The sequence below is a fragment of the Macrobrachium nipponense genome, chromosome 40 (assembly GCF_015104395.2).
Source record: "Macrobrachium nipponense isolate FS-2020 chromosome 40, ASM1510439v2, whole genome shotgun sequence".
In the NCBI taxonomy this organism is placed as follows: Eukaryota; Metazoa; Arthropoda; class Malacostraca; order Decapoda; family Palaemonidae; genus Macrobrachium; species Macrobrachium nipponense.
In genome coordinates, this window is record NC_061101.1 from 36,722,003 (window position 1) to 36,748,683 (window position 26,681).

Below are 26,681 nucleotides of genomic sequence, written 5' to 3' on the forward strand. Positions count from 1 at the left end.
GAATGTGTGCTGGCAGACATACGAATGTGTGCAAGTGAGGAAACCCAAATGCTCGAGGTAGAATGAGAATCCCTTGGAGTCTAACTCCTGGAAGTACCAGGGAGAGGGGCAGGCAAACACTCCTGCTGCACCAACTCTGCACACACAACCTTCGACCTCTTGACAGGTGCCTTGAGATCCTTACGGCGACGAAAAGGCCTTGGAGAAGAAGTGGGGGCACCTGCAACATGTGCACGAATGAGGGAGGTTGCAACACGCTCACGACTCGATGCAGAGGACGAAGCAGCCACTGCAGATCGCACAGGGGAAGATACACTAACAGTCTTCGCAATACTAACACTCAGGAACACGGGCGTGTTGCTCCTCACTCACAGATGAAGAAAGGGCAAAGTCCTTTCCTTCCAATGCTTGATACACCGATGCGGCGGAGATGGGGGAAAAGGAGAGGAAGACAGCACTGGCTCCTTACACAATCTCTTCACAGGAGGCGAGGGCGATGCAAAACGCTTGCTTCCAGTCCTCCCAGCTGACATGGTGGCCAACTTATCTTCTGAAATAGAGTCCAATCTCTTAAGAACCACCTGGCATAAAGCCTCAGACAGATCACCAAGAGAAGGGGCCGATGACATAGAAGGGAGATGCAGCGAACTGGATGGCAGAGATGATGTCACAGCAGCAAACAATGACAGACGAGCGAGGCAGCGCAGTGGAGACAACTGGGAGTGACATCATTGATGAAAGTAACGTCGTAAGTGGCGATGACTTAACAGCTTCCCCTCGATCCAAACAGGAAGCAGATGCCACTGGCAGAGGGATACAATAATCATGGACCACTTCTGGCCACAAATTTTTCCAGCTGGCATTTAAAGTTTCCTTCGTCTCCTTGATATAAAGCCTTCTGAATATTTAGGAGACATGATGGAGTGGTATAGTCACACGTTACGGCCTTAGCAAGAAGTCTTCATCAGAGTCCATAGTTTCAATGAGGTTTTGCAGGGCGTTTCACATATAGAGCCTTAAAAGTGCGGATAACACCTTGATCCATGGGTTGAATCAGCAAAGTGGTGTTCGGCGGCAAGAACTCTACCTGTACACCATCATGTGCCAGATCAACAGGATGGCCTCCAGCAGTCCATGATCAGAAGAACTTTGAATTCAAGGCTTTTCTCTGCCAAATAAAGCTTGACCTCTGAGATGAAGCACTGGTGGAACCAATCAGACATGAGGAGTTTCGTGATCCATGCCTTGGGGTTGTGCATCCAGTACACAGCCAACACATTTTTATTATGATATTGTTATGATACAATAAAGTTTCATACATACTTACCTGGCAGATATATACATAGCTATCGACTCCGTCGTCCCCGACAGAAATTCGAATTTCGCGGCACACGCTACAGGTAGGTCAGGTGATCTACCGGCCTGCCGCTGGGTGGCAGGACTAGGAACCATTCCCGTTTTCTAATCAGATTCTCTCTTCCACCTGTCTCCTGCGGGGAGGCTGGGTGGGTTTTCAATCGTATATATCTGCCAGGTAAGTATGTATGAAACTTTATTGTATCATAACAATATCATTTTCATACATTCAACTTACCTGTCAGATATATACATAGCTGATTGACACCCTTTGGTGGAGGGCAAGAGACAGCTAACTACTGACTAGACAGGTAAACAACATATGTTGTAGGTATTGAAAAAGGAGTTATCCCCCAAACTCCTTTCAAACCTCAATAAAATTCACTAAGTTAAAATAAATTCAACTCATTATTAAAGGATCAGTGTCAGCTCCTTATCCCAGCAACGTATCCGCCGACACGTATAAACCAAGAGAGAAGGATCTCTCGTAGGTTAACTTGACGTCCTTCGTGTAATGAGCAGTGAACACATCGTTGCATCTCTCATATGTTAAAGCTAATATGTCTTCCTGACATATTGTTACGAAAAGAACAAGAATTTGCAAAAGCTCGCACTTCATGAGCTTTTAAATTCTCAGCTGTTTGAAGGTATCATCAAGTCACTTATAAAGTGCTTTAGAGATCACCATTGTTTCAAAGACTAGGACTTTCTTTGAACTGGATCTCATCTGGATGAAGCCTAGAGCCTGGCTTGCGCCTGGCTGGCGCTTTGTGCCTGGTTGGCGCCTCGCGCCTGCCTGGCTCCTTGCACCTGGCTGGCGCATCCTGTTTGCCTGCCTGGCTGGTGCCTCGCGCCTGGCTGGTGCCTCGCACCTTGCCAGTGCCTTGCGCCTGTTTGGAGCCTCGCGCCTGGCGCGTGGCTGACTTCTCCCCACTTGCTGGAGCTTCGAGCTTGTTAAGTCTCGAGGAAAACTGGCGATGTCCACATCGGACACTTTTTCCCGATTTGTTCGCCTCTAGCGCACTGCGCCAGGTTGGAGGCCCGCTCCTTCTCCTCATCAGACAATGACAGTGTTCATATTGACTGTCTTTCTCTGGCGTCTTCACGCCTGTTTTGGCATTTGGCGCTACATTGTCCGAAAGTCCTGAAGATCCATCATCGTTTATCAGGAGACTGGAGAAGGGTGGAAGAAATTCTTTCACTTTGAGCTTTTGGCCTTTCCGGCAAGGGGAGGTGATTTTAGTCAGCTACATCCAGTAGACGATAGGAAATCTAAAAGTCCGAGAGACAAGTCTTCCTCCGAGGAGGATCCTTATTGAATACTTCCGTTGCTAACGAGTTCTCCTCCTACATGTTGATGAGTTTTCTCGTTGCAGAAGCTTCCCTATCCTTGCCCGAAGGAAGGGAAGGAGTCTGGAAGTTTGAAGAGATTCTGAGCTGAAATTGGTAGGACTCCTGATTTCTATCTCTTTAATGTATCTCTCTGAACCTTTTGGGAAGTAGTTTGAGCCCTCATCGCGTTCCCAAGACTGTCAGTAAATGTTTAAACCTTGTCTTCTTCCGTAGATGACAACGTCAATACATTACCTGGACAACGAAACCTCTATCTGAAAGCGTTGATCCAGGAATAAAAGGCTTTAGTTCTTTTGCCAAACATACTATGCTGGCCAGAACCCATTGCCGAGTCTTCATAGAATTTGATTCCGGATTCTAAAGCCCAAAATTTCACTTGTCCCTTTTGATCGTTTAGGACCAAGAGAAACATTCGATGAGGAGCAGTTCCATCTTGTCGGAACACGGAATCTGAGGCCCAAATTAGGATCCCATTCTAAGTATAAGATCTCCTACTCTTATCGTATAGAGGTACGTATTGTATAAGATCCCGAAGATCTTAATTTTCTACTATCTCTAATATTCTTTGACGAGACAGAGTATATCTTTTTACTGTGTTCATTGATAGCATAAAATACCAAGGTGATTCTTCCCCCAGAAAGGGAAGAAAACCCATTATGTGGTTCACAGAGGTATCGGAAGAGGACAGTTTCCCCTTTCCATCTAGCACGATAAGCAGAAACTCGATGTCTAACATATTTGAAGGAATTATCACGCTTCCCTTGAAAAATCCTCTCATTCATATTTACTTCTGGTCAGTCTGCACGCAGACAGACTCAGAGTGGATAGGTTTTTCAGGTCCAATATTTATAATAGATTCCGATAAAATCTCTACTCTCTTAGAAAAACCTTCCGACACATGCTGAGAGAAGAATGTGACCTCTGTGAATCCAACCTTTTTATTGCCAAAATGATGCATTCATCTTCTTCCTTTGACGCCCATTTATCTTAATATCTGTTAAGAATATATATAACTAGGGGAAAAAAGACTAAAGTTTATTCCCCTATTTAAATTAAAGATGGCGTATCTTGCTACCTCTCTTGTTTCGAGGAAAAGGAAGCAATCTATAAGAAGCTCGTTCGTCTTCTACCTTGCGAAGAGATCTGTGAATACTTTCCGCAGGTTCTCACAACTCTTTCCAATAAATGTTAAACATACGTTAACAGTTATTATCGTCGATCAAGAAGGTTCTCACGGACGTGCAAAATCCCGCATCGAACCTGGTAAGGATCGTTACGTTCCGTGTCTGTTTCCAAATAGGTTAAATCGTGCTCTGCCGAATTAAAATCCTTTATAATACCGTCACATTGTGGTAAACAGCATTCATCTAGGAAACCCTTGTAAGGATAGTAGGAATTCTGTAATTAACCACGGTGTGTGCATAAGGCTTAACCGTAACCGTTATCTTAAGGTGAATTTTCTACTACATTCTTTCCTCGCCGAGGCAGAGAGAGATCCTTTGCAAAACGAATATGATGTTATTCATGTTTGCCTAAAAATCCCCTCAATTCGTGGTTAAGTCCCTGATTGTAGGGGGAATATACGGTGAACCATTCGATCCCTTAGGAGAGAGAGATGTAACCAACCGCTCACGACCGAGAACCGGATGGTACTGAATTGGCTTACAATTACAGCCGTCTCGTTCACTGCCTGGCTGCATTCATTCTGAGTTGCCAGTTACTCCCTTCAATGAAGGGATATAATAAAATTATTCTCGAGCCTAAGAAAGCTCTCAATAATGCAAATTTAAGCCAAACAACCTTTGTTAAATACCGAAGCTGAGTAGGTATTGTCGTAACAAACCTTTTAAGCGAAGTCCTTACTAGGAAAATCCTGTAAGGATATAGATAATTCCGTAGCGAACCAGAAAGGCAACTATGGTATGCGTATATGACTTGTCATTCAGTAGTCGTATACACTAAGTCTTCTACGACATTCTTTCCTCTCCGACATGCAGAGAAAGAATGGAAATATGACAATTTGTCGAAAATTGCATTTTTCCTAACTATACAAACCTGAGGTCCTTTAACAATAGGAAGGTAACTAGCGGCAGCTGGGACGGTCATAAGCTTCGAGCAAGGGGAGAACGATAGTTAACTGCTTGTCCGATCGTGCGCGCAGAGGTGAAGAATCACTTTTGCTTTAGGCCCATGCAAAAAGTTGCAGAGTGAGGGGTGGTATGAGGTGGGACTATATGTAAAGGACCTCAGGTTTGTATAGTTAGGAAAAATGCAATTTTCGACAAATTGTCATTTGTTCCGATACGTAATACAAACCCTCGGTCCTTTAACAATAGGAAGACTCACTTATTGGTGGGAGGAATCTGAGTCTTTTTGGTGAACAGACTGGTTTCGTCCAAACTTCAGGGTGCCTCCCTGGTCGTAAGAGCAAGGGAGGGATCCAAACCTCTGTCCGATTGATCGGGGTGTGCACCGCAGGATCAATGGTCAGACCTCTGAGCCAAGTACTAGGAGAGAGGCAAGCGTATCTCGTTGTACCAGCAGCAAGCGAACTTGCTCCTTTACAAGAGCCAATATAAAGTTATGGGTTTGTCTCAAGTAGGCATCCACTCCCTCCCCCTTGTTGGAGGAAGTGGAGGATATTTGCTTCTATCCCTAACTAAAGGGATAGATTGGGGCTCGGTCGAGTAGCTTACCTGCATCGAAATTCCTTCCAGCATGGTGACGACCGTGACCCCCTGCCCACAGGTAGAGGGAGAGAAAGAGAAAGATGGAGGAAGAGAAGCCAGTCGCACTCTCATTCACACATTCATTCCTACAGTCACACCAGGAATCGATGCTGTTCTGCCTGCTCGGGTGCTGGGTAAGCTTACACAACGTGTTGAGCAGCCACCACAGGTCCCAAGGAAAAAAGTATCCAAGGACTTGTGGGCAATATCCCGAAGGTAGAAGGACGTGAAGGTAGTCTGGTTGGCCCAGACACCTGCCTTCAGGACCTGCGCCACGGAGAAGTTCTTACGGAATGCCAAAGAGGGTCCAATACCTCTGACTTCGTGGGCTCTCGGTCGGAGCGTACGGATGTCATCACTACCATCAGCCTCGTACGCTCTCCTGATCACCTCACGCAGCCAGAAAGAAAGGTGGTCTAGGATACTTCTTTCTTGGTAACCCCAGTGCTAACGAAGAGGCGTCGACACTCAGGCCTGAGGTGTCGAGTTCTCTTCAGATAGCGCCGTAGCGCCCTCACAGGACAAAGCAGCATCTCATCCGTATCGTTGTCGGTGAAATCCATTAGGGAGGGGATCGTGAAAGACTCGAACCTGTCGTCAGGGATCGAGGATTCTGAGTCTTAGCTACGAAGTTCGGGACGAAATCGAGCGTCACAGATCCCCATCCCTGGAAGTTTAACATTGAAGGAAAGACCATGAAGTTCCCCTACTCTCTTCGCCGATGCCAGGACCAGCAAGAAGAGGGTCTTGAGGGTCAGATCCCTGTCTGACGACTCTCGGAGTGGCTCGAATGGTCTTCGAGTCAAACTCCTAAGGACGAGAGTCACATCCCACTCAGGGGGCCCTGGGTGGGCAAGACCTTTCGAAGCTCCTCATAAGCAAGGAGATCTCGAACGAGTTCGAGATGTCCAGTCCCCTCAGTTTTAGGACAAGAGCCAGGGCGGCTCTATACCTTTTAACTGTGGGTACTGAGAGGAGCTTCTCTTGGCGAAGAAAAACGAGGAAATCCGCTACCTGCTGAAGAGTGGCTCTGAGAGGAGATAGACCCCGTCTACGACACCAACCACAGAAGACGGCCCACTTCCCTTGGTACACAGCTGCAGAGGACTGTCGGACGTGTCCAGCCATCTCTGTTGCTGCGCTACGAGAAAAGCCTCTCGTTCGCAAGAGATGGTGGATAACAGCCAGCCGTGAAGTTGTAGGGACTGGACTGCTCGGTGGTACCGTTCTACGTGTGGCTGGGCTAGAAGGTTGTGCCAGTGGGGCATCTCTCTCGGTTCTTCCGCAAGAAGAGCCAGCAGGTCCGGATACCAAACGGCTTGAGGTCGTTTGGGAGCCACCAGGATCATCCTGAGATTGGGAGTGACCAGCGCTCGGCTGATCACTTTCCGAATCAGACAAAAGGGAGGAAAGGCGTAGACGAAGAGGTTGTCCCAGGGGTGTTGAAGAGCGTCCTCTGCAGCTGCCCATGGGTCCGGCACGGCTGAACAAAAAACCTGAAGTTTTTTGTTGTGCCGGGTGGCGAACAGGTCTATGACTGGACGCCCCCACAGGTTGAAGAGCCTTTCTGCCACTTCTGGGTGTAGAGACCACTCGGTTCCTATCACCTGATCCCGACGGCTGAGATTGTCTGCTACTACATTCCTTTTGCCTGGAATGTAGCGTGCTGACAGCTCTATTGAGTGAGCCGTGGCCCACTCGTGCACCTGCACGGTCAACTGGTGTAGCGGAAGAGACACTAGGCCCCCCTGCTTGTTGACGTATGCCACTACTGTGGTGTTGTCGCACATCAACACCACTGAGTGTCCCACCAAGCGGTCCTGGAATTCTTGGAGAGCGTAGAACACCGCCTTGAGTTCCAGGACATTGATGTGAAGGTGCTTGTCGTGATGGTCCCACACACCTGCAGCCAGCAACTCCTCCAGGTGTGCGCCCCATCCCTCGGTTGATGCGTCTGAGAACAGCAACATCTCCGGGGGGGGAGTGCGTAGAGGCACTCCTTTTAAGAGGTTCCTGTCGTCGAGCCACCAGGCTAGGTCCTGCCTCACTTTCTCCGTGAGGGACACGGGGAAGTAAGGTGGATCCTTTACCTGTGACCAACTCTCCCTTAGTCTCCACTGGAGAGACCGCAGGTGAAGACGTCCGTGAGGAACTAACTTCTCTAGTGACGACAGGTGGCCGATCATGACTTGCCATTGCTGAGCTGCCTTTTCCTGCCGAGACAGGAACCGGCCGGCTGCCTCCCTGAATCTGCTGATCCTCAAGTCTGCGGGGCGGACTTGAGCTGCTACCGTATCGATCAGCATACCCAGGTACTTCATCTTTTGCTTGGGTTCGAGATCGGACTTCTCGTAGTTTATCACGATCCCCAGATCGCGACAAAACTTTAGAAGTCGATCCCTGTCCTGCAGCAACTGCGAGCGGCAGCTCGCCAGGCACCAGCCAATCATCGAGATACCTCAGAAGACGTATCCCGTGCGAATGGGCCCAAGCAGACACCTGACAGACCAAAGCAAAGTGCCCTGAATTGGTACACCGTCCCGTCGAAGATGAAGCGGAGGCACTTTCTGGAGGACTGATGGATGGGTATTTGAAAATACGCATCCTTCAGGTCCACCGAAAGCATGAAATCGTTCTCCCTGATGGAGTCGAGCACGGAACGTGCCATCTCCATCTTGAACCGAGTCTGGCGAACAAATCGGTTCAGGGGAGAGAGATCTATCACCGGGCGCCAGCCCCCCGATGCCTTTCTTCCCACTAAGAAAAAGGCGGCTGTAAAAGCCCGGTGACCGATCTACTACGACTTCTACAGCTCGTTTGGTCAGCATGGTCTTGATCTCCTGCCGAAGAGCGTCGTCCTTTGAAGAACCTTGTACATAAGTCTGAAGATGGACCGGGTTGGAAGTGAGGGGTGGCCGAGATTTGAAGGGTAGTAGATATCCCTCCCGAAGGACGTCTACTATCCAGGTCTCGGCACCGTAGCGCTGCCAAGTTGCCCAATGGCTCGCCAGGCACCCCCCCACTTCCGGCAGCAGGTGAGGGGGAACGCCGTCCCTAGCGTTTCCCACCTCGCTTCGACTTCTTCCCAGCACCTCCTCGGGGAAAGGAGGGCTGGTTACGGCCTCCTCTACCAGAAGTTGAAGCAGGAAGAGTCTTTCCTCGGGGCTTCGATGGAGCAGCCGTCTTAGCAGCCGAGGAAGCGCTAGCTAAACTCTTAGGCTTAGCCGCAGTTGCACGAGGTTGCCCAGAAACCTTCGCGACTGCCTGGTGAACCAGACGGTCACTGTCATCAGTGCGCCGTCTTTCCACCGCAGCGTCCACCATCTCTCCAGGAAAGAGAGCGGAGGAACTCTTCATAGGTCCATTACGGAGTCCATTTACCGCCTCATGCCCAGCCCCCTTGGCTACTCGTGTAAGGACAGCGTCCCTACGACGGAGAACCAAGTTGGCCCACCGGTTTGCCGTCTGATGGGCGAGGTAGGAGATGGCCCTACCTCCAGACTGGCACAGTCTCCTGAAGTCGGGGTCGTCTTCGAGGGCAGCGCCCCCAGAGTCGCCCGCGACCTTGGATACTGTGAGGGACCACAGATCCAACCAAGAGACTGCCTGGAATGCTGCCATAGCGGTAGCTTCCAGGCCCAGTGCCTCCTGCTGCGAGAACCACAAGTTCTCCGACAGGAGCTGCTGCAGGGACACACCTGGAGTTAGCCTAGCTAGCTCCGGGTTAACCTGTTTGGGCGGTATTGGATCCACTGAAGGCACGTAGAACTTCCGCTGTCGCTGCAGAGGAGGAGGAAGTAGCTTGGAAGACCGTCCTGACTTTAGCGAATCCTCTCGTCCTGAGACGAAATTCTCCACCTGGTCAAGGACTGAGTCTGCAAGCTCTGATCGCGGCAGTCCCACCGTCAATTTGGGTTCCCTCTTCGGGCCCCAAAATGACTCGAGCCGGGACGTGGGCTCGGATGGTGGTAGCGGCGATCCTTCCCCCAGGTCGTTGTGCTGACGAATCAGCGCAATAACCTGGGCAAAGTTCCTCTGGATCTCGGGAGTTACAGCGACCTGAGGAGTAGGACCGTCCAGTCCCTCCAACAAGAGCAGCTCTCGAGACCCTCCTCCTTCAGAAGGAGGAACAGCAACAGACCCCTGACGGTCGCCTCCAGTCACTTGCGCGTACGACCTGGCTGGTCCTAAGACCATACCTGGCACGTGCGGCGTCGTGACGGGATCACGAGCGGCGCACCTCTCACGATCACTCTTAGCTACCTCGCTCTTCCCGGCGTACCCCGAGGAAGTTGAAGGTAGTGGAGAGATAGACCCGACGCCCCCCCCCAACCCCCCCGCTCGCTGGCAGGACCAGCGTACGTGGGGGGCTGCAGCCGATCACCAACCCGCGGTGGGGATCGATCTGCAGGCCTGGCCGTGCCGCTCACCTGTGGCGAGCGGCTCGACTGAGCACGTCGACCCCGGTCCCGTGCGTCAGACAAGCTGCTGCTGGCCACCGTCTCCGCCCGGTCCCTGTGGGAGCGGCGGTCAGGTGACCTGCAGAGCTCGCTTTCGCGGTGAGACCGGTGAGCGTCCTCGCGGCACGTCAAACCGCTGGTACCAGCCGAGGCTGGTACCGTCAGTCGAGGGGACCTCTTCCCAGCCTCAACCCATGGCCGGTCAGAGACCGTCACGTCCACCCGAGGTACCGGCTGGTCGCTACGAGAGCGGCCGCTGGCCTGGCGAGAGTCGCCTGTGCGACTCTCGACAGTCTTCTGCTCCGTGCCTCGGTCATGACGCTGAGCGAACTCAGGCGTCTTAACTTTGGCTGCACGGTCACCCAAAGGAAACCGTACACTCGGAACTTCTCGCGGACGAGAAGCCGAGCCGGTACCTGGCTTAGCAGCAGAGCTACCAAGACCAGGCGAGGGTGTACCAGCGGTAGCCAGCACACCCTTGGTCCCCGTCTTCTTCTTCTTCTCAGAAGAGGAGACGGGCCCCGTTCCTGAGGGAACAGGAGGACCAGCAGAAGAACCCCCCGTCACACCGGAGTGAGACGGGCCCTTCGAAGGTCCCGAAGGAGCCTTCTTGGGGGGGGGGGGGGCTGGGGGGGGGGGGGGGGCAGCCTTCTTCTTCGGCTTGGAAGCCTTAGAAGATGAAGGGGGAGAGGCGGCAGCAGACGACGACGACACCTTCCTCTTCTTCGTCAGCTCTCTCAGGACGGACGTCAGGTCTTCCATCCACGGAGGAGCTGGGCCAATTGCCGAAGCAACACGCCCCGACTGAACCTGTCCGGAAAGACCTGAGTCCGGGGCAGCACTTCCATGACGAGACACGACGTGGGCAGGGGCAGGCACGGCAGGACCATCAACAGCAGGACCAGCACCAGCAGGACCAGCAACAGCAGAGCGTCACGCACAGCACGCCTCACAGGAGCGGCGCGAGCGGCTGGGCCAGCAACAACATCAGCGGCAGGTACGGCACCATAATCAGGCGTCACCGGCGTCTCAAATTCAGCCAGCTTCATCATAGGGACAGGCGGCAGGTCCAGGGGAGAACTCTTTGGACAGCGAAAGTCGGGGGTCGGCAGCACATAGAAACCAGGTGGAGGTGGCATGCCCCTCCTTGGCACAGCAGAGATCGGCATTTGGATTGATGCTGTCGGGGTCACCGAAGCAATGTGCTGCGTATACACCACATGAGGAGGGGCGGCGTACGCTGGAGTAGACAAGGTAGTTGTCGTAGTTGTCACCACTCCATGAGTAACCACTGCCGACCCCGCCAATCGCTGAATTAAGCCCTGGATACTGGGGGCGCCCTGCAGTCCCAACGACGCCCACACCTGCCCAAGGTCGTCACTCACAGAAGGCACACCTGAGGGAGGAAAAGTCGGGTCAGTTAGAGGGGCACCCTCGCGCTTGGGGGAGGACAAACCCCACCCAGAGCGGACGGAAGACCCCGAATACAGTTGACTTATCTTGGAGATAAGTCCGTATTTTACGCCTTTCTTATCTGGAAGAGCCTCTAATCAATGAATGAGAGCTCGTACGAATCTTGTTCAACTTCCAAACAATTGCCCCTTTTGCTGTAAATGGTTGGTTGCATTATTTTTTTAGAAGGAGGATTTTTTTAATATCCACTTACTATTGAACTAATTCTCACAATTCTGCTCTATCTTCCATTCCTCAAGTTGGGAGAAGATTGAGCAACCGGAGGAGAGGCGCTTCCTTTCGAAAGGTGAAGGGCTTTTAGCAGTACCGACTCTAACCTGACAAGGGCTACGGCAGCCTGTGCTACATCTTGAGTCCCTGCCAGGAAAAAAGCCGAACTTGCTCTTGCCTTTATTGCATTAAGACTATCCTGACAAGGGCGACGGCACCTGTGCGACAACTCCCGTCCCTATCAGGAGAAGCCTCGAATGTCTTTCACCTTTCGCCTGGAGGACTCTTGGCGGTTGTCAGGCTCTTCTTGTAGGAGAAAGTGCCTGCTCGAATACTCCTGGCGCCTGGCAGGAGTATCGCGCTCCGAATACTCCTGGCGCCTGGCAGGAGTATCGTGCTCGGAATACTCCTGGCGCCTGGCAGAAGTATCGCTTTCCTAGGGGGAGTATCGTGATCGGAATACTCCTGGCGGCCGGTAGGAGTATCACGTTCTGAATACTCCTGGCGCTTTGGGAGGAGTATCGTGCTCGGGATACTCCTGGCGCCTGGCAGAAGTATCGCTTTCCTAGGAGGAGTATCGTGATCGGAATACTCCTGGCGCCTGGTAGGAGTATCACATTCTGAATACTCCTGGCGCCTGGGAGGAGTTATCGTGCTCGGAATACTCTGGTGCCTGGCAGGAGTATCGCGTTCCGAATACTCCTGGCGCCTGGGAGGAGTATCGTGATCGGAACACTCCTGGCACCTGGCAGGAGTATCGCGTTCCGAATACTCCTGGCGCCTAGGAGGAGTATCGTGATCAGAATACTCCTGGATCCTAGCAGACGTATCGCGCTTGGAAAGTTTTTCTTGTACGGAAGGTTCCGCACGCCTGGAAAGTTCTGCGTTCGGAATGTTCTGCTTATCCGGAAAAAGATTCCCGCTTGGAAAGTTCCGAGCGTCTGAAAGGCGATCCTCGCCTGGAAAGTTCTGTACGTCTGGAAGTTTCCGCTTGTGCGGAAGGTTCTGAGTGATTGTCAAATTCCGCTTATGTGAAATGTTCTGCACATTTGGAAAATATTCCTTCTTGGAAAATTCCAAGAGCCTGGAAGGCGATTTGAATCTGGAATCTTCTGCCTTCTGGAAGGTTCCGCTTGTGCGGAAGGTTCCGATCTCTTGTACACTTGTTCTTGCTTAGAATTCGACAATACTTCCATTTTCGTCCATAGCCCTCCCTTTCTTCTGAATGAGAAGGACTTCCATTTCCGATGAAGATCCTGGTTCATAGTGCTTCAGGCGCTTTGCGCCTCTATTCAGGGGGCCCTTCAGGTGCTTTGCGCCTCGTTTCAGGCGGCTTTGCGCCTTGTTTCAGACACTTTAGGCGCATTGAGCCTCGTTACCGGAGCTTCATGCCCGAGGAGCTAGAAGCTTAAAAGTTATATATATATGTGTAATCACTAAACGAGATCCACATAATTCATTCGATCAACAAATATTCTTTAATATCTAATTTGTTCTTCTCAGAATAGATATATTTTCATATACACGTACCGATGAGGAATTTATTGCCAAACCACCGATCCAGTACTTCCCTGTAAAAGTCGGCCCAGAAGATCGATGGCGATGAAACACGAAAATCAAATCAGGAGGGAAAGTAAACATATGTTTACATTCCCAGCGACAGAGAGAATCTGATTAGAAAACGGGAATGGTTCCTAGTCCTGCCACTCAGCGGCAGGCTGGTAGATCACCTGACCTACCTGTAGCGTGTGCCGCGAAATTCGAATTTCTGTCGGGGACGATGGAGTCGATAGCTATGTATATATCTGACAGGTAAGTTGAATGTATGAAACTTATTTTTTAAGGCTCTTGGGTTTTTTTACTTGTAAATAAGCCCTGGATTCCCACACATAATCAGTTACACAATCTTTTTGGGCTTTGGCTTCGTCCTTCATAATAAAAGTGAGAGATGGCATTCGCTTCCAAAATAAGCCTGTTTCATCCATATTAAAAACTTGCTCAGGCTTATAATCCCCTTCTCGATGATGGTTTTGAAAGTGTTGTTCACGTACTCCTCGGCTCTGGCTTTATCCACAGAGGGAGCTTCTCCGTGCAGAGAAACTCTCTTAAGTCCAAAGTGTTTCTGAAACTTGCCAAACCAGCCCTTGCTGGCACTGAATGTGGTTGGTCTGGTGAGAGAAGCACTCGATGGTCCTGCTTCTGGGTCATCATCATTGTCGTCGCCATCCTGGTCCTCATCACCCCAAATGTCACCGGTTTCAGCAAACGTTTTGTACAGTTTCTTGGCCTTCGTGCAGATGATGTTGGTATCCAGTGCGATGTTCTTCTTCCTGCAGTCACTGATCCACAAGGCCAATGCAGACTCCATCCTGACAATGAGCTTGTTAAAAGACAGTGCTGCCATCTTCCTTATATTCTTTTCTCCCTTCCTTGAGAATGTCGAGGAGTTCCACCTTTTGTGCGATAGTAAGCATTTTCCTCTGGTGCTTGGGTTCTGTGCCAGAAGCCTTAGAAGGAGCAGAACATTTGGGCAGCATCATAGAGCTTGAAATAAATTCAATATAGCTTATAAACTTCACAAAAACAGAACACCGCTGAGCAAAGCTTAAGCGCAGCGATCGGGCATTGATATGAAATGAACAAGGCTAGATGCAGCTGAGTGGGAGATGGAGGAGACATGCTATGGTCACTTAGCCAATCAGTGCCCAGGATACAGAAGACTGTACTTTGGTTGGTCGCTTCCCATCCATCAGCCAATAGCGTGCTTTGTGTACTGCATTTTCAATACATGCGAGCGTTTGTCTACTCTTCTGCTATACTACGTATATTTTATTTTAGTTCCAAATTCACTGCATTCTGCACTACGTAAAGATCAGCAAGCAGGTTATCAAATATTTATTGAATCATTGAAAACAAAAGAAAATATTGCCAGTTTCTCTGCATAAAAAGTACAGATTGTAGCAAACAAAAGGAATAAAAGGGGAACATAAATAGTTTTTACATTTTTTTGGATAGAAAATGCTTATTTCAACATAAAAATAAAAATTTAGGATAGAAAATTATTTGTACCACAAAAATAAAAATTTTTAAGACTAGAAAATGCTTATTTAACTACCAAAAAAAATTAATTAATACCATCAAAGCCTGCGATATAGCAAAAATCCGCGATACAAATTCAGACATATTAAATTGTAAAACTCCATGATGAATGAATCGCAATACAGCAAGGTACTACTGTACGTTTATGTTCCATAGAAAAATCTGAGTAGGCGAGTCCACAAATGCAGAACCATGAATAGGCAGCAGTTGACTGTATATTATTGTGGAAGGATCTCCAAAGCTCGGAGAGAGATGCTGGCAACTAAGCAAGAAAAAAGCTACCACCATGGAAAGAGGAAAATGCAGTAGTCTACTCAATCAGCAAAGAGGGTTAAAAGCTCTGATAATCAGAGATACAATGCTGGTGGAGCAGGGTATAGGTGAGACCATCAAAGAGGCTCCAAAGTTGTGAGAGGTATGTGCGGCAGTCATTAACTTCATCATTGAGGGATTTCTAAAGCTTTGATAGGGATACACAGCCGACGGAGCAGGGGGTGAAGCTAGACCATTGAAGAAGCTCCAAAGTTGTGAGGTAAACACTGCAGCCATTGACTCACACTGGTCAAGGTGCATCACAAACTGAAGTGGTAACACTGGAACAACCAAAGGGAGAGCATACTCCTGGAACTTCTAAGCTTTCACACCAGTGGTTCCAAAGTTGCGAGAGCTACTCGCTGCAGTCATCAAACCTGAAATAGAACAAAAATGTCCCCTCTTCCCTCACAGGGTGGGGAGGTCCAACCCAAGAGAGCAGGTGCATAGAGGAAATATCTCCTGATCCCTCCCAAGACTTCCAAAGTTTTTCACAACACTGGTGAGCTATGAAAGAATGGGTAGGGGAAACGACTTCCAAGAAAGAATGCATAGAAAGAACCAGGAGGAGACTGAGCAAAAGCCATCAAAGTAGAAAACCCTTTCCAAGATGGCGCCTTTTCCGTTCTTCTGATGGTTCCTCACAGCAAAATCCCTACGCTGCTCAGGACACCAATAACGACAAACAGAAAGGGGAAGGGAGAGAGTCAAAGATTCCCCCCCTCCACCCCAAACACTCTAAGAGACGGATGGGGCAAAAAACAAGACAGGAACTCCCACTGGTCCTTGAGAGCAAGTCGGAACCAACACATTGTCAAGATCTTGCAACATGAACTTCTGTGATGAGGGAGAGGGGTAAAATCTCGCTATTAACCATGAAGAATCTTCGTATGAACTGAATAAGAAAGCCTTGCCTAGAAACATAAAAAACCTGTGTCGATCTTCTCCATCCACACATCTGAAATACTAAAACATTAAAGCCCTCCAAGAAAATATCATTATAGGGACATAAAAAAGCTGATGACACATTTCCATATACATATCAATATATGCATGGTATAAACAAAAATATCCAAACACTACAAAGAAAGCTTGAATGGCAGGACAGAGAAGGAACACATCTCGTTAAGCCTGCGGCCAAAAGAAAACTGCATACATTTGAGTGAATTCCAACTAGGTTAGCAGTACTTCTGCCTCTACCTTTGGTAACTGTTACCATAACCACCTTGCAAAAAGTTTTAACAGCCAGATTTCCCTCTTGCTGAAAGGTAATCCCATACGTTATAAAGACAGAGGGTTTGTATTCATGTAGGAACAAGTTATTATTACTGTTAGTGGTATATTAATTTCTTAAATTATTTCATTTATTATAATTATATCACTAATGTCAAATACATATTTATTTGTAGTATCAAACAATACTCATATCTAAAACAATATATAGTAACAGAGAAACTTCATTGTCATGAAAAGATGGTAATACATGGATTCTGTGACAAAGAGCAGGCCACTGGGCAACATCCTCCTAAGCATTCCCCAAGCAACAACAGCCTAAAATGGGTTATTATGATTTTCTAGTTTGCTTTAACCAATTTAATTTTTTCATTAGGTAACAGTAAGTTACTAAGTTAATGTTACAGGTGCTCAAGTTTAAATGTTTATTGAACAATACAATATTTATTTACCAAGGATATATATTTCATTCAGTCTACAAAAATAAGGCCTTGGTTACATAACACTTCATAAGGAAAAAACTTAACTTTTCATTAAAAATCCATTGCAGTTTATAAGCAAAATGCAAATTTTTCCTGGGAGAATTTATTATACAAAAATAATTTTACTTTCAGATGCGTAAGGCTTTTTCAAGAGCAGTACTAGTATTAAGGGATCCTTACCCAGCTATTCAAGCAGAATTCAATCGTCAAAGTGGAGGTCATATAGGTCATGCTCAGCCAGATAAATATACAAGAGATAAAGGACGTTGTAAGTATGAAGGAGATAATCTCTGCAAAATATTTTTCTGTAAAATTTTAGTAGTAAGGCTTGCCAGATTGGTTGTTAATTGCTGAAGAACTTGAGGATTATACCTGAAATTATTTATTCTCAGAGTTTTCCATTGTTTTAGAAGAAAAGTGGTAATTTATTGAACATCAGATAAAGCTTATAAAAAGTTCATTTTACACAAAATCATGAGGAGCTCAAATCATTACATTCTTAGTAATCCAAAGATTTGAAGTAAATGAATCAAGACATTGTAATAATATCTGATAGTCTACTTTACTTTTACCAAGAAAAACCTTCAAGAGGAAAACATCTCAAAATAAATCTGGGGCAAACAACTAAAATATGGTTGGCAAATGTCATCAGTCCAAAATATGGTCATTATTCTATAAAGCTATATAATTAAAAGGAGCAACATGTAAATTTAGGTTACATTTTTCCAATCATAAAAACTGTCGTAAGAATAGCATAATCAAAAAGCTACAATGTCCACTGAAGCAGATTTATTGAGTTTTATTTGATCAAGATATGTAAAGCCTCAAGGTGTCACTTAAAAAAATAATATATATGTACTATTTATCTTTTTTTCTGTAACCTATGGACATTACTATAACAGATTGTTTTAAATTCTTCCCTATTATTGATCCAGATTGGGAGAAATTTGTGATGAACAAAGCACTAGCATGGATGAATACAACTTTAGACTGGTTGAAGTTCGAAGGACCTCTTCATCTTGTCTTCTACGAAGACTTAATTGATAATCTACCTGAGGAAATGAGAAGAATATTAGAATTTCTTGACCTTGAAGTTTCTGAAAGTAATTTTGACTGTATGATAAGACATCAAGATGGAATATATAAAAGAAGAAAACGACCATTAAATTTTGACCCATTTACACCTAAACTACGAGCCTTAGTTGATCGCTGCAAACGTCTGGTGGACCGTGCAGTGCGAGAGGTATTAGCTGGTGGTGATGTCAAACTAGTTTTACAAAACATGAACTACTTAAATATCAGTGATGATAATGCATCTGCAAGTAGATGATAGTACACTTGTCCAACAGCACATTACACCTTACAGTAGGGAGTTAGAGAAATTTTGTATTTAGTACAGGTAGTTTTTAATAAAGTGAAGAAAATTACAAAAATTTTGTTGTAAAACAGTAAGCTAAACATTTTGCCAAATTACAGTTACACTGAACAAAAACCATATCTGTTAATCATCAGCACCTTTTATTTAACTAAACCACAGAATTTCACTGATGTTGGTGTAGAGCAGTTTTATACTTTGATAAAATATTCTAACCCATTTTGCTTAACCTTTCGGGAAGACTACAGACTTTTTGAAAGTTTAGCATGAAGTGATCAAGGTGATTTTCAGACTGAATATGTATAAACATGTACATGATCCTATACAGGATTCATATTACATGTTTGCATTAAAGCCCTGCACAGGTATGAAAGAGTGCATTTTTCCCTTCTAAAATGTTACTTATCACTAAACTATGGACTGTCACCACCATACTGTTAGTATCATTAGAGTTTTAGCAAATTCATAAAATGCAAATCAAAATTTAGGCTAATTTGCCAGTAACCTAGGCTGTCTGAACTCAAACTATTATGTTACCATACTGCCAATATGACGTGGTTCAGAAGTCACTTAAAACCGTTGGTCCCATTGCTGAATAACCACCGGTTCCATGCAACGTAAACACACCATACAAACAAACATACTGCCAATACAGGAATTTCAAGAAAAATGTTTACCAGTAAAATTCTCAGCCAAAGATTTGGTAACTTTAAAATTTGCAGTTTCAATAATCTGCTGTACATACTGCATGTTTCTAAAGTAATTAATTATTCCAACATTCCTTTTATAGAATTACTATTAAATAAAATGATGATTTGAATGAACTACTATTTTAAAAATTTTGTGAAAAAAGGGGAAACCAACTGACAAGAGAGTGACATTTATTTAGAAATGAATGACTTGCAAACATTTTGGTTACTTTTCATCTAGTGTTTTGGACATGGGTACATGATGGTTGGTTACCAGAGATTTTTCAGTGGTTTTAATTATTTCAAAGCCTATGCATTATGATTCTGTATTCCTTGCCTATTATTTTTACTTAACATTACCATTTCATTGAAAAGCATTTGTTGTTAGGATTCCCAATATCTCTGTGCAAATTGTAAAAAACACTGGTTTTGTTATTGGCAATCTATTAGTGTCTCCTTGATTGTATGTAACATCATGAAGCATACTAATATAAGAAAAATACTGTCTGACGAGAAAAAACCTGAAATTTTCATGCTCATAAAAGTCAATAAACCAAATTTTTCAGCAAAGTAAAAACCACCACTATTTTGGGTAAAGAAAATAGTTTTTAAAGTATTCCTGCCTTGACTTAGCCAGAAAAGGAAAAATCTTAAAATATTGCAAAATGCTTTTAAGTTTACAAAAATGTATGGGCTAGAAGGAAAAACCAATCTGAGTTTTCCTCTTAAAAGTCAAAGTCAAAAATGTTTTTATGCCATGGTGTCAACAGGAAACCAAATTAATCACCATTATACTAATCTAATTACTACAGTCATCTAAACTGAACTTGGTAGAAAACATGCTTTTCCTTTTATTCTAAATTAACCACAATTTACCAGTGATGTCTTTGAAAGTTTAACTAGATTTAAAATTTTTACTACTATTAAATCATTTAACTACAAGTCAGTTTTGAATATTCAGCACTACCCCCCTCATTGTAAAAAAATAATTAATTTGTGTTAACTCTTAAAGGATGTTAAAAAATGTACTGATAAAGACAAAAAGTCAGTCACTGGACTTATTGGTATGCAAAAAGCTCTTATTCACATGTGTCATTAAAGTGGCTTAACTTTGATTTATTTCCTCCAATAATGCATAGCAATAAATCCCCTACCTAACACACACACTTCATTACTAATTTGATCACCTACGACTAAATCATATTCAAAACAACCACTCAATGAAAATACTTCCAGAATAAATCTAGAAAAATTATTCCCAATGAAAACAAAAACTATAAAAGCAATCATTACATTCCACTAACATTTCAGATAATATTTTATAGAGGGGCTTCGTTAATGTTAACCACTTAATAATCTACCAATCTACTTAAGCAACCTAGAGAGATGGCTAGCTTCGCTTTCAAAATGTGGATAATTCTCTTTTCCTGTAAGCAAGTTTTTCTTTGTATTTTTTTACCTTTAGCCTACACAACAATTCCTGCCATGACACTCAACAGCTGTGGGAAGTTTCAATTTAAAAAAATATTTGGGAGGTGAAACTGCACCACAATGTTTTTCACATCTTTTTCAGTTTTTAATTATCATTGGCAGATTATTAAATAAAAGATAATAAAATGAGTCTAATGTACCAAAACACAGTTAACCCTTAAACGCCGACTGGACGTATTATACGTCAACTAAAATTGTCTGTCGGGTGCTTAATTGACATACGATACGTCTACTACAAAGTTTTTTTTTTAAATATTCGCGGAAAAATAGTTATAGGCCTAGTTTGCGAAACATTTTAAATCATGCGCCTTAAGGGATGCTGGGAGTTCACGGATCAAGCTGTTATTTTGTTTACAAGCGTTTGCAGCCGTGCATGCACGAATTTCTTTCTTCTCCCACTAAAAAGCATCAGCTACACATCTCAGAAATTCTTTCATCACTTTGTCGTAATTTTTGCACCATTTTAAATTAGCCATTACAGAGAGTTTTATATATGTAAATGTGTGCAATTTTATGTAGAATACAACAATAAACAACCCAAAGTTGTAGCTTTTATCAGTTTTGAAATATTTTCATATAAATCACAATGTGTCAAAATTTCAACCTTCGGTCAACTTTGGCTACCGAAATGGTCGTAAAACGCAATTGTAAGCTAAAACTCTTACATTCTAGTAATATTCAATCATTTACCATCATTTTGCAACATATTGGAAGTCTCTAGCACAATATTTTTATTTATGGTGAATTTTTGAAACAAAACTTTTTCCTTACGTCCGCTTGGTAACTACCAAAAATCTCAGAAATTCTTTTGTCAGTTTGTCATAATGTTTGCACCGTTTTAAATTAGCCGTTACATAAAGTTTTATATATAAAAGTGTGCGCAATTTCATGTCGAATACAACAATAAACAACCCATGGTTGTAGCTTTCATCAGTTTTGAAATATTTTCATATAAATCACGATAAGTGCCAAAATTTCAACCTTTGGTCAACTTTGACTCTACCGAAATGGTCGAAAAGCGCAATTGTAAGCTAAAACTCTTACATTCTAGTAATATTCAATCATTTACCTTCATTTTGCAACAAATTGGAAAACTCTTCTTAACACAATCTTTCGATTTATGGTGAATTTTTGAAAAAAACTTTTTCCTTACGTCCACGCGCGGTAACTCTGCTGAAAATCTCAGAAATTCTTTCGTCAGTTTGTCGTAATGTTTGCACCATTTTATATTATCCGTCACAAAGATTTACATATGAAAATGTGCAAAATTTCATGTAGAATACAACAAAAAACAACCCATGGTTGTAGCTTTTGTCAGTTTTGAAGTATTTTCATATAAATCACGATAAGTGCCAAAATTTCAACCTTCAGTCAACTTTGACTCTACCGAAATGGTCAAAAAACGCAATTGCTAAAACTCTTACATTCTAGTAACATTTAATCATTTACCTTCATTTTGCAACAAATTGGAAAACTAGCACAATATTTTGATTTATGGTGAATTTTTGAAAAACACTTTTTCCTTGCGTCTTCGCACGGTAACTGCCGAAAATCTCAGAAATTCTTTCATCAGTTTGTCGTAATGTTTGCACAGTTTTATATTAGACGTTACATAAAGATTTATATATGAAAATAAGCACAATTTCATTTAGAATACAACTAAAAATAACTCATGGTTGTAGCTTTTATCAGTTTTGAAATATTTTCATTTAAATCACAATATAGAAAAAATTTGACCTTTGGTCAACTTTAACTTACCGAAATGGCCGAAAACTGCAATTGTAAGCCAAAACACTTAGTCTAGTAATATTCAATCAATTACCTTCATTTTGCAACAAACGGGAAGTCTGTAGCACAATATTTAGATTTATGGTGAATTTTTGAAAAAAAAAAAAATGTTATGTCCGCGCCTTACAAATTCATGCATCATTTTGTAATAATATTTTCACTGTGTTGCTTTGATCGTTTTACAATTTGTTATATACCAAAATCATTGCAATTTAGTATACAATACAATGGAAAAAATTAACTCATTAGCTTTAACCGTTTTGCTCACAGCGCGATTTGTATAGAATATGAAATTTTTTTTTGCGCTGTCATATATTCCAATATTTATATATGATAATTTTTTTTTTCATTTCTGATGGTTGCATACTAAACTTCAGGCAATGACCAAAAAAAGGAGCCAAAAATGAGCTCTTAATTGTAAAAACTAAGCGTGCTGTGATTTAAAAAAAAAAACTCCCGAACGCCGCCGGCATACGAGACACTCTTTGGTAAATAGCGGCTCGGCGTTTAAGGGTTCATAAATCACCCTACCTCTTTAAACCCTTTTACAATTTAAAACCTGACATTCTATATTGTCTTAGCAAGATTCTATATCTTAGCAAGGCACTGAAAATTCATTTTGTGGGCTATTCTCGTCATGCATTGTGTTTTAATCTGATTATAATTAATTTTCTGAAAACATGATTAATTTAAATTTAATCATGGTTATCAAAGCTGTCAGTAGTTGCTGGTGATGGCATAAATTGATTTGATTTTTTTTTTTAATGGCTGGAACACACTTGGGACTTGAAAGACAAATCACTGCTGTAATTAAATTGTTCAAAATGTATTTGCATTCATTTGTCTCAGCACTACCAGCAACACAAGTCATAGAACAAATTGGCTCTTACTACTTGAATGAGACTAGGCACTTCATAACACAAAAATTTGGTAAATAACATGGTAAAATAAAATTGTGTGTGGAAAAAAAAGTTATATACAAGAGCATTACATTAAGGAATATGTTCAATATAATGAGCTTTATCTACGTAACCCTATTTACCATAAATAATTTAAAGTATTTTCCTAGACACTAATGGTAACAAAAAAAACTTTATTCTCAAAAACCAAAAAGGAAAATGCATCCTGCAAAACAATAAAAATAATGAAGAAAGCCTTCTTAAAATAAGTTAATTTTTTCTTTTTAAAATGTAAGGTTTTGTTGTGAGAAGCAATCACAAAGAAATACATTCCTTTTAACAATTTGAGGGTGCTAAAGTAAAAGGCACCCACCTAGCTTCTAACTTACCTACATACGAAAGGTTAAACAAAAGCCAAAATTTTTCCAATATAGATAAATCTTCTGTTGCCACCAGATTGAATTCTAAAGGCCCATCCACACAGTCAAGCTTTGCTCGATGAACTCTGTTCGATGTGACATCAGAAGCGGAGACACAGCAGATAAGGTTCTGACTTTTCCCGCCTCTGATGTCACATTGAGCAAAGTTCATCAGGCATAGCTCAACCATGTGGAAGGAGGGGCTTTAGAAATAGAAATTTCTTGTTTAGGGCAGTCTAGTTTCACAGACCTCTTAACCGTAACACCCTAAAAATACTTTTATATCGCAAACTTAATAGATATTATTGTAGTATACTTTTGAAGTTACATTAATAAATGGAAATTAAAAGTACCCTTTTGCAAGTGTTATGCCAAGTTGATTGCAATATGGTAAAAAACAAAATATACAAACCTGATGTATTTTATACTAACAAATACCAATTACAAAATACTTTATTTTAGGCGCTAGGATTTAAGCTACCCGGTCAATTAATTCAGTTAGCTCGATTTTTCAAATACACTTGCATCAAGTCAGGAAAGCAGGCTAGTTCTTACACATTATTTCATATTTGTAGCAGAGAAATAATATTGTATGGTATGTTAAACTTTAAATAGACTACATTATTATACAGATTTCCATTTTGATGGCATTCCCACATTTGTAGGAAAAATACAGTGACTAAAATTATCTAAGTCTTTCACTTGACAATCTAGTACTACTTTGTAGTTTGACACTACCTATGTATTATTTTAATTATAAATAGAATAGGTTCAAATAGGCTATGAATCCAGTGGTATTAAAAAGGTCAACTTTGATATTTAAAAAAGTCAACTCTGAATTTAACTATTTATAAAGTAAAACTGAGAAAAATTAAGCTCAATCTTCTTTCACTTACTTGAATACTCAGTGTTTAATCAAATATGAGTACAGTAGAGTCGCAAGTTTAGAGAGACATTCCCCAGGCAGTGATACCTTTAGTCAATGACTGCATTCAACAAGAAATGCTAGTTAAGCTATTATAGTTCTCAAGTCCATACACAGATAATTATGTACACTATTACAAAATGTACATATAAATAAGTTTAACTTTCATATTGTTATGAGCTCTTTAGATTGTAACAAAATTTCAATATTTGTAGTTGAAAGCCCAATAAAATCTGGTAGATACTAAACAAAATTCAACATAAAACCCAGCACTATGACATAAAATTTCATTTTCACAATGACAAATTGCTGAAATTGCGAGTCTACTATACAACAATAAGATCCTAGAAAATAAGTTAGTTTATTTATAAGAAATGTATGAATGATCTGCAGCATTTCGTATGAATGATCTTCAACATTTCAAAGTGAAAGTTAAGATACATTATGTATTTCTAACAATGGAAAAGTATGAATGATTTATTGCATATTCATACTGTAGTTTTTTGTAATGGATAAGCCCATAAAGCAAGACATTTTTAACTGATATTTTTAACAGGCACTTAGGCCCAGAAACCTTGCCCAACTAACCAAGTTGTATATTTCTTATATCAAACTAGTAGTGGAATTGTTATCATGGAACTATACTGAGAAAAAAAAAAAAGAATTTAATGAAAGCTGAACTACTCTAGTCAATATGGATAATATGCGCTTAGCAAATATAATTTTTTCCCCTGAACAATGAACTGTCAAACAACAGGCTGAACAGCATTAAGTAGTATCCCTCCAGAAATGAGACTACCTTCTTTTTAAATATTTATAAAATTTTATATTAATATGTAGCATTACTGAGGCATTAAAATGTCACAACAAACTTGCCAATTTCACAAAACCTGGCTTAAAATGTCAAAAATACAATTGTATATAGTCTTATTAATCCATGATTTTAATGTAAAACCTTGCAAGTCTAGTCATAGAATAAGAACACCTATTATGTGATGTGTTCCTACTTTAGGAATGGAGGATTTACATGTGTAAAAGATTCAATATCTTGGAAAATTTCAAGATTCTTTAAAAGACAAAGTATGCATAGTGTGGTAACAGGGTAATTTTGTCATTAAAGTGTAGTGAGGTAGTATTTTGGCTTTCAACAACAATACCAGCCCCCTCTCATTTACTCATTCATGAGTGATACAACTTTGCTACTTGCAGATTTAAACTAAAAGTGTGTACCTGAAAACATAACTTATCAAGCACCTCTAATGTCAAGTTACAAGACACTTATTTATATAAACTTGCATCTGAGCTAAAAAATATTTGTGCAAATATCTAGCATTCACTTTCTTGACTAAAATACCCATCTACCAAAATGTTCAGTAGTGTGTTTAGTACCATATCCTTGTTCTGTAGGTTTTTGCTATGATGTAATTGCTCACTTTTATAAATGTAAAAAAGTATTTTAAATAAATTTTAAAAAATGTTACCTTTACTTTATGTGAGAGCATAATATGCTCTATGTCATCAAAGAGAAATGTGATAACATGATTTAAAACTTAAAACATTTTTATCTGAATCAACCAAGACAAGGGTAACAAGTCATATTTTCCATAACCAGTCATAAATTACCAAGTGTTATATCTGGATACTTTGGTCAATACTCTTTGGAGATTATACATGAAGTTATAATGAAAGTTTCAAAGGTTACCTTTGACTTAAATGATTCTAGTTTTCTTAGTAAACTCTGTGATATAGTTTCTAGAGAATCACTGCAACAGAGATAGGTATAGACGGTCATCTTCCAACTATGTTGGATGCCATAATGTAGGGCTAGAATGATCTTGTCCACAGTGTAACTGAGCTTATGATAGAGTACACCCTTTGCATGAAACATTTCATGAGTACTATAAAAAGCAAAATTATAATGTGTTAACATTCATAGACCACTCACAAACAATATGATGTACAAAAGCTCTGTTACTAAATCATTCACAGAATCTGGTATTTAATAAAGCATCTGTCCAGCTAAAATGTGATGTGTCACAGAATTTAATCATATTGTTTACCTAAAACAAATGTCAAAGATTTTAATTCCTAATTATTAGTATATAATACTGTACTATAGCTGCAGAGATAAAGAGAAGTCCTTTTGTAAACCAAGAAATTAAACAAAGCAAACTATGAAAGAGGTGTTCTTAAGCATTACCCTCATTCTTGTTACTTATTATCTTGAAAAATACATATACAATTACATGCATTCGGAGAATTATAAAGGAGAAAGCAATTAGATCCAGATCCCCAATCAGGATATACCCACCTTAACTAATAGGCCTCAAAATGTAACCAAATTTTTTGTCTGGTGGAAAGTTTAAAACTTATAACTGACATTACTAC

At 42.3% G+C, this 26,681-nt stretch overlaps 1 protein-coding gene across 6 annotated transcripts in view; it reads left to right on the forward strand.

Annotated features, from left to right (window-relative positions):
• Window positions 1-26,473, forward strand: part of LOC135212084 (WSCD family member AGAP003962-like) — an 885,772-nt gene extending 859,299 nt beyond the window's left edge. For all 6 annotated transcript variants that reach the window (XM_064245455.1, XM_064245451.1, XM_064245453.1 and 3 more), the window contains 2 exons: window positions 16,840-16,975; window positions 17,643-26,473. In XM_064245455.1, the coding sequence (XP_064101525.1) occupies window positions 16,840-16,975; window positions 17,643-18,037 (531 nt within the window). In that variant the 3' untranslated portion in view covers window positions 18,038-26,473. The remainder of the gene's footprint in view (window positions 1-16,839; window positions 16,976-17,642) is intronic.
• The last annotated feature ends 208 nt before the right edge of the window (window positions 26,474-26,681 follow it).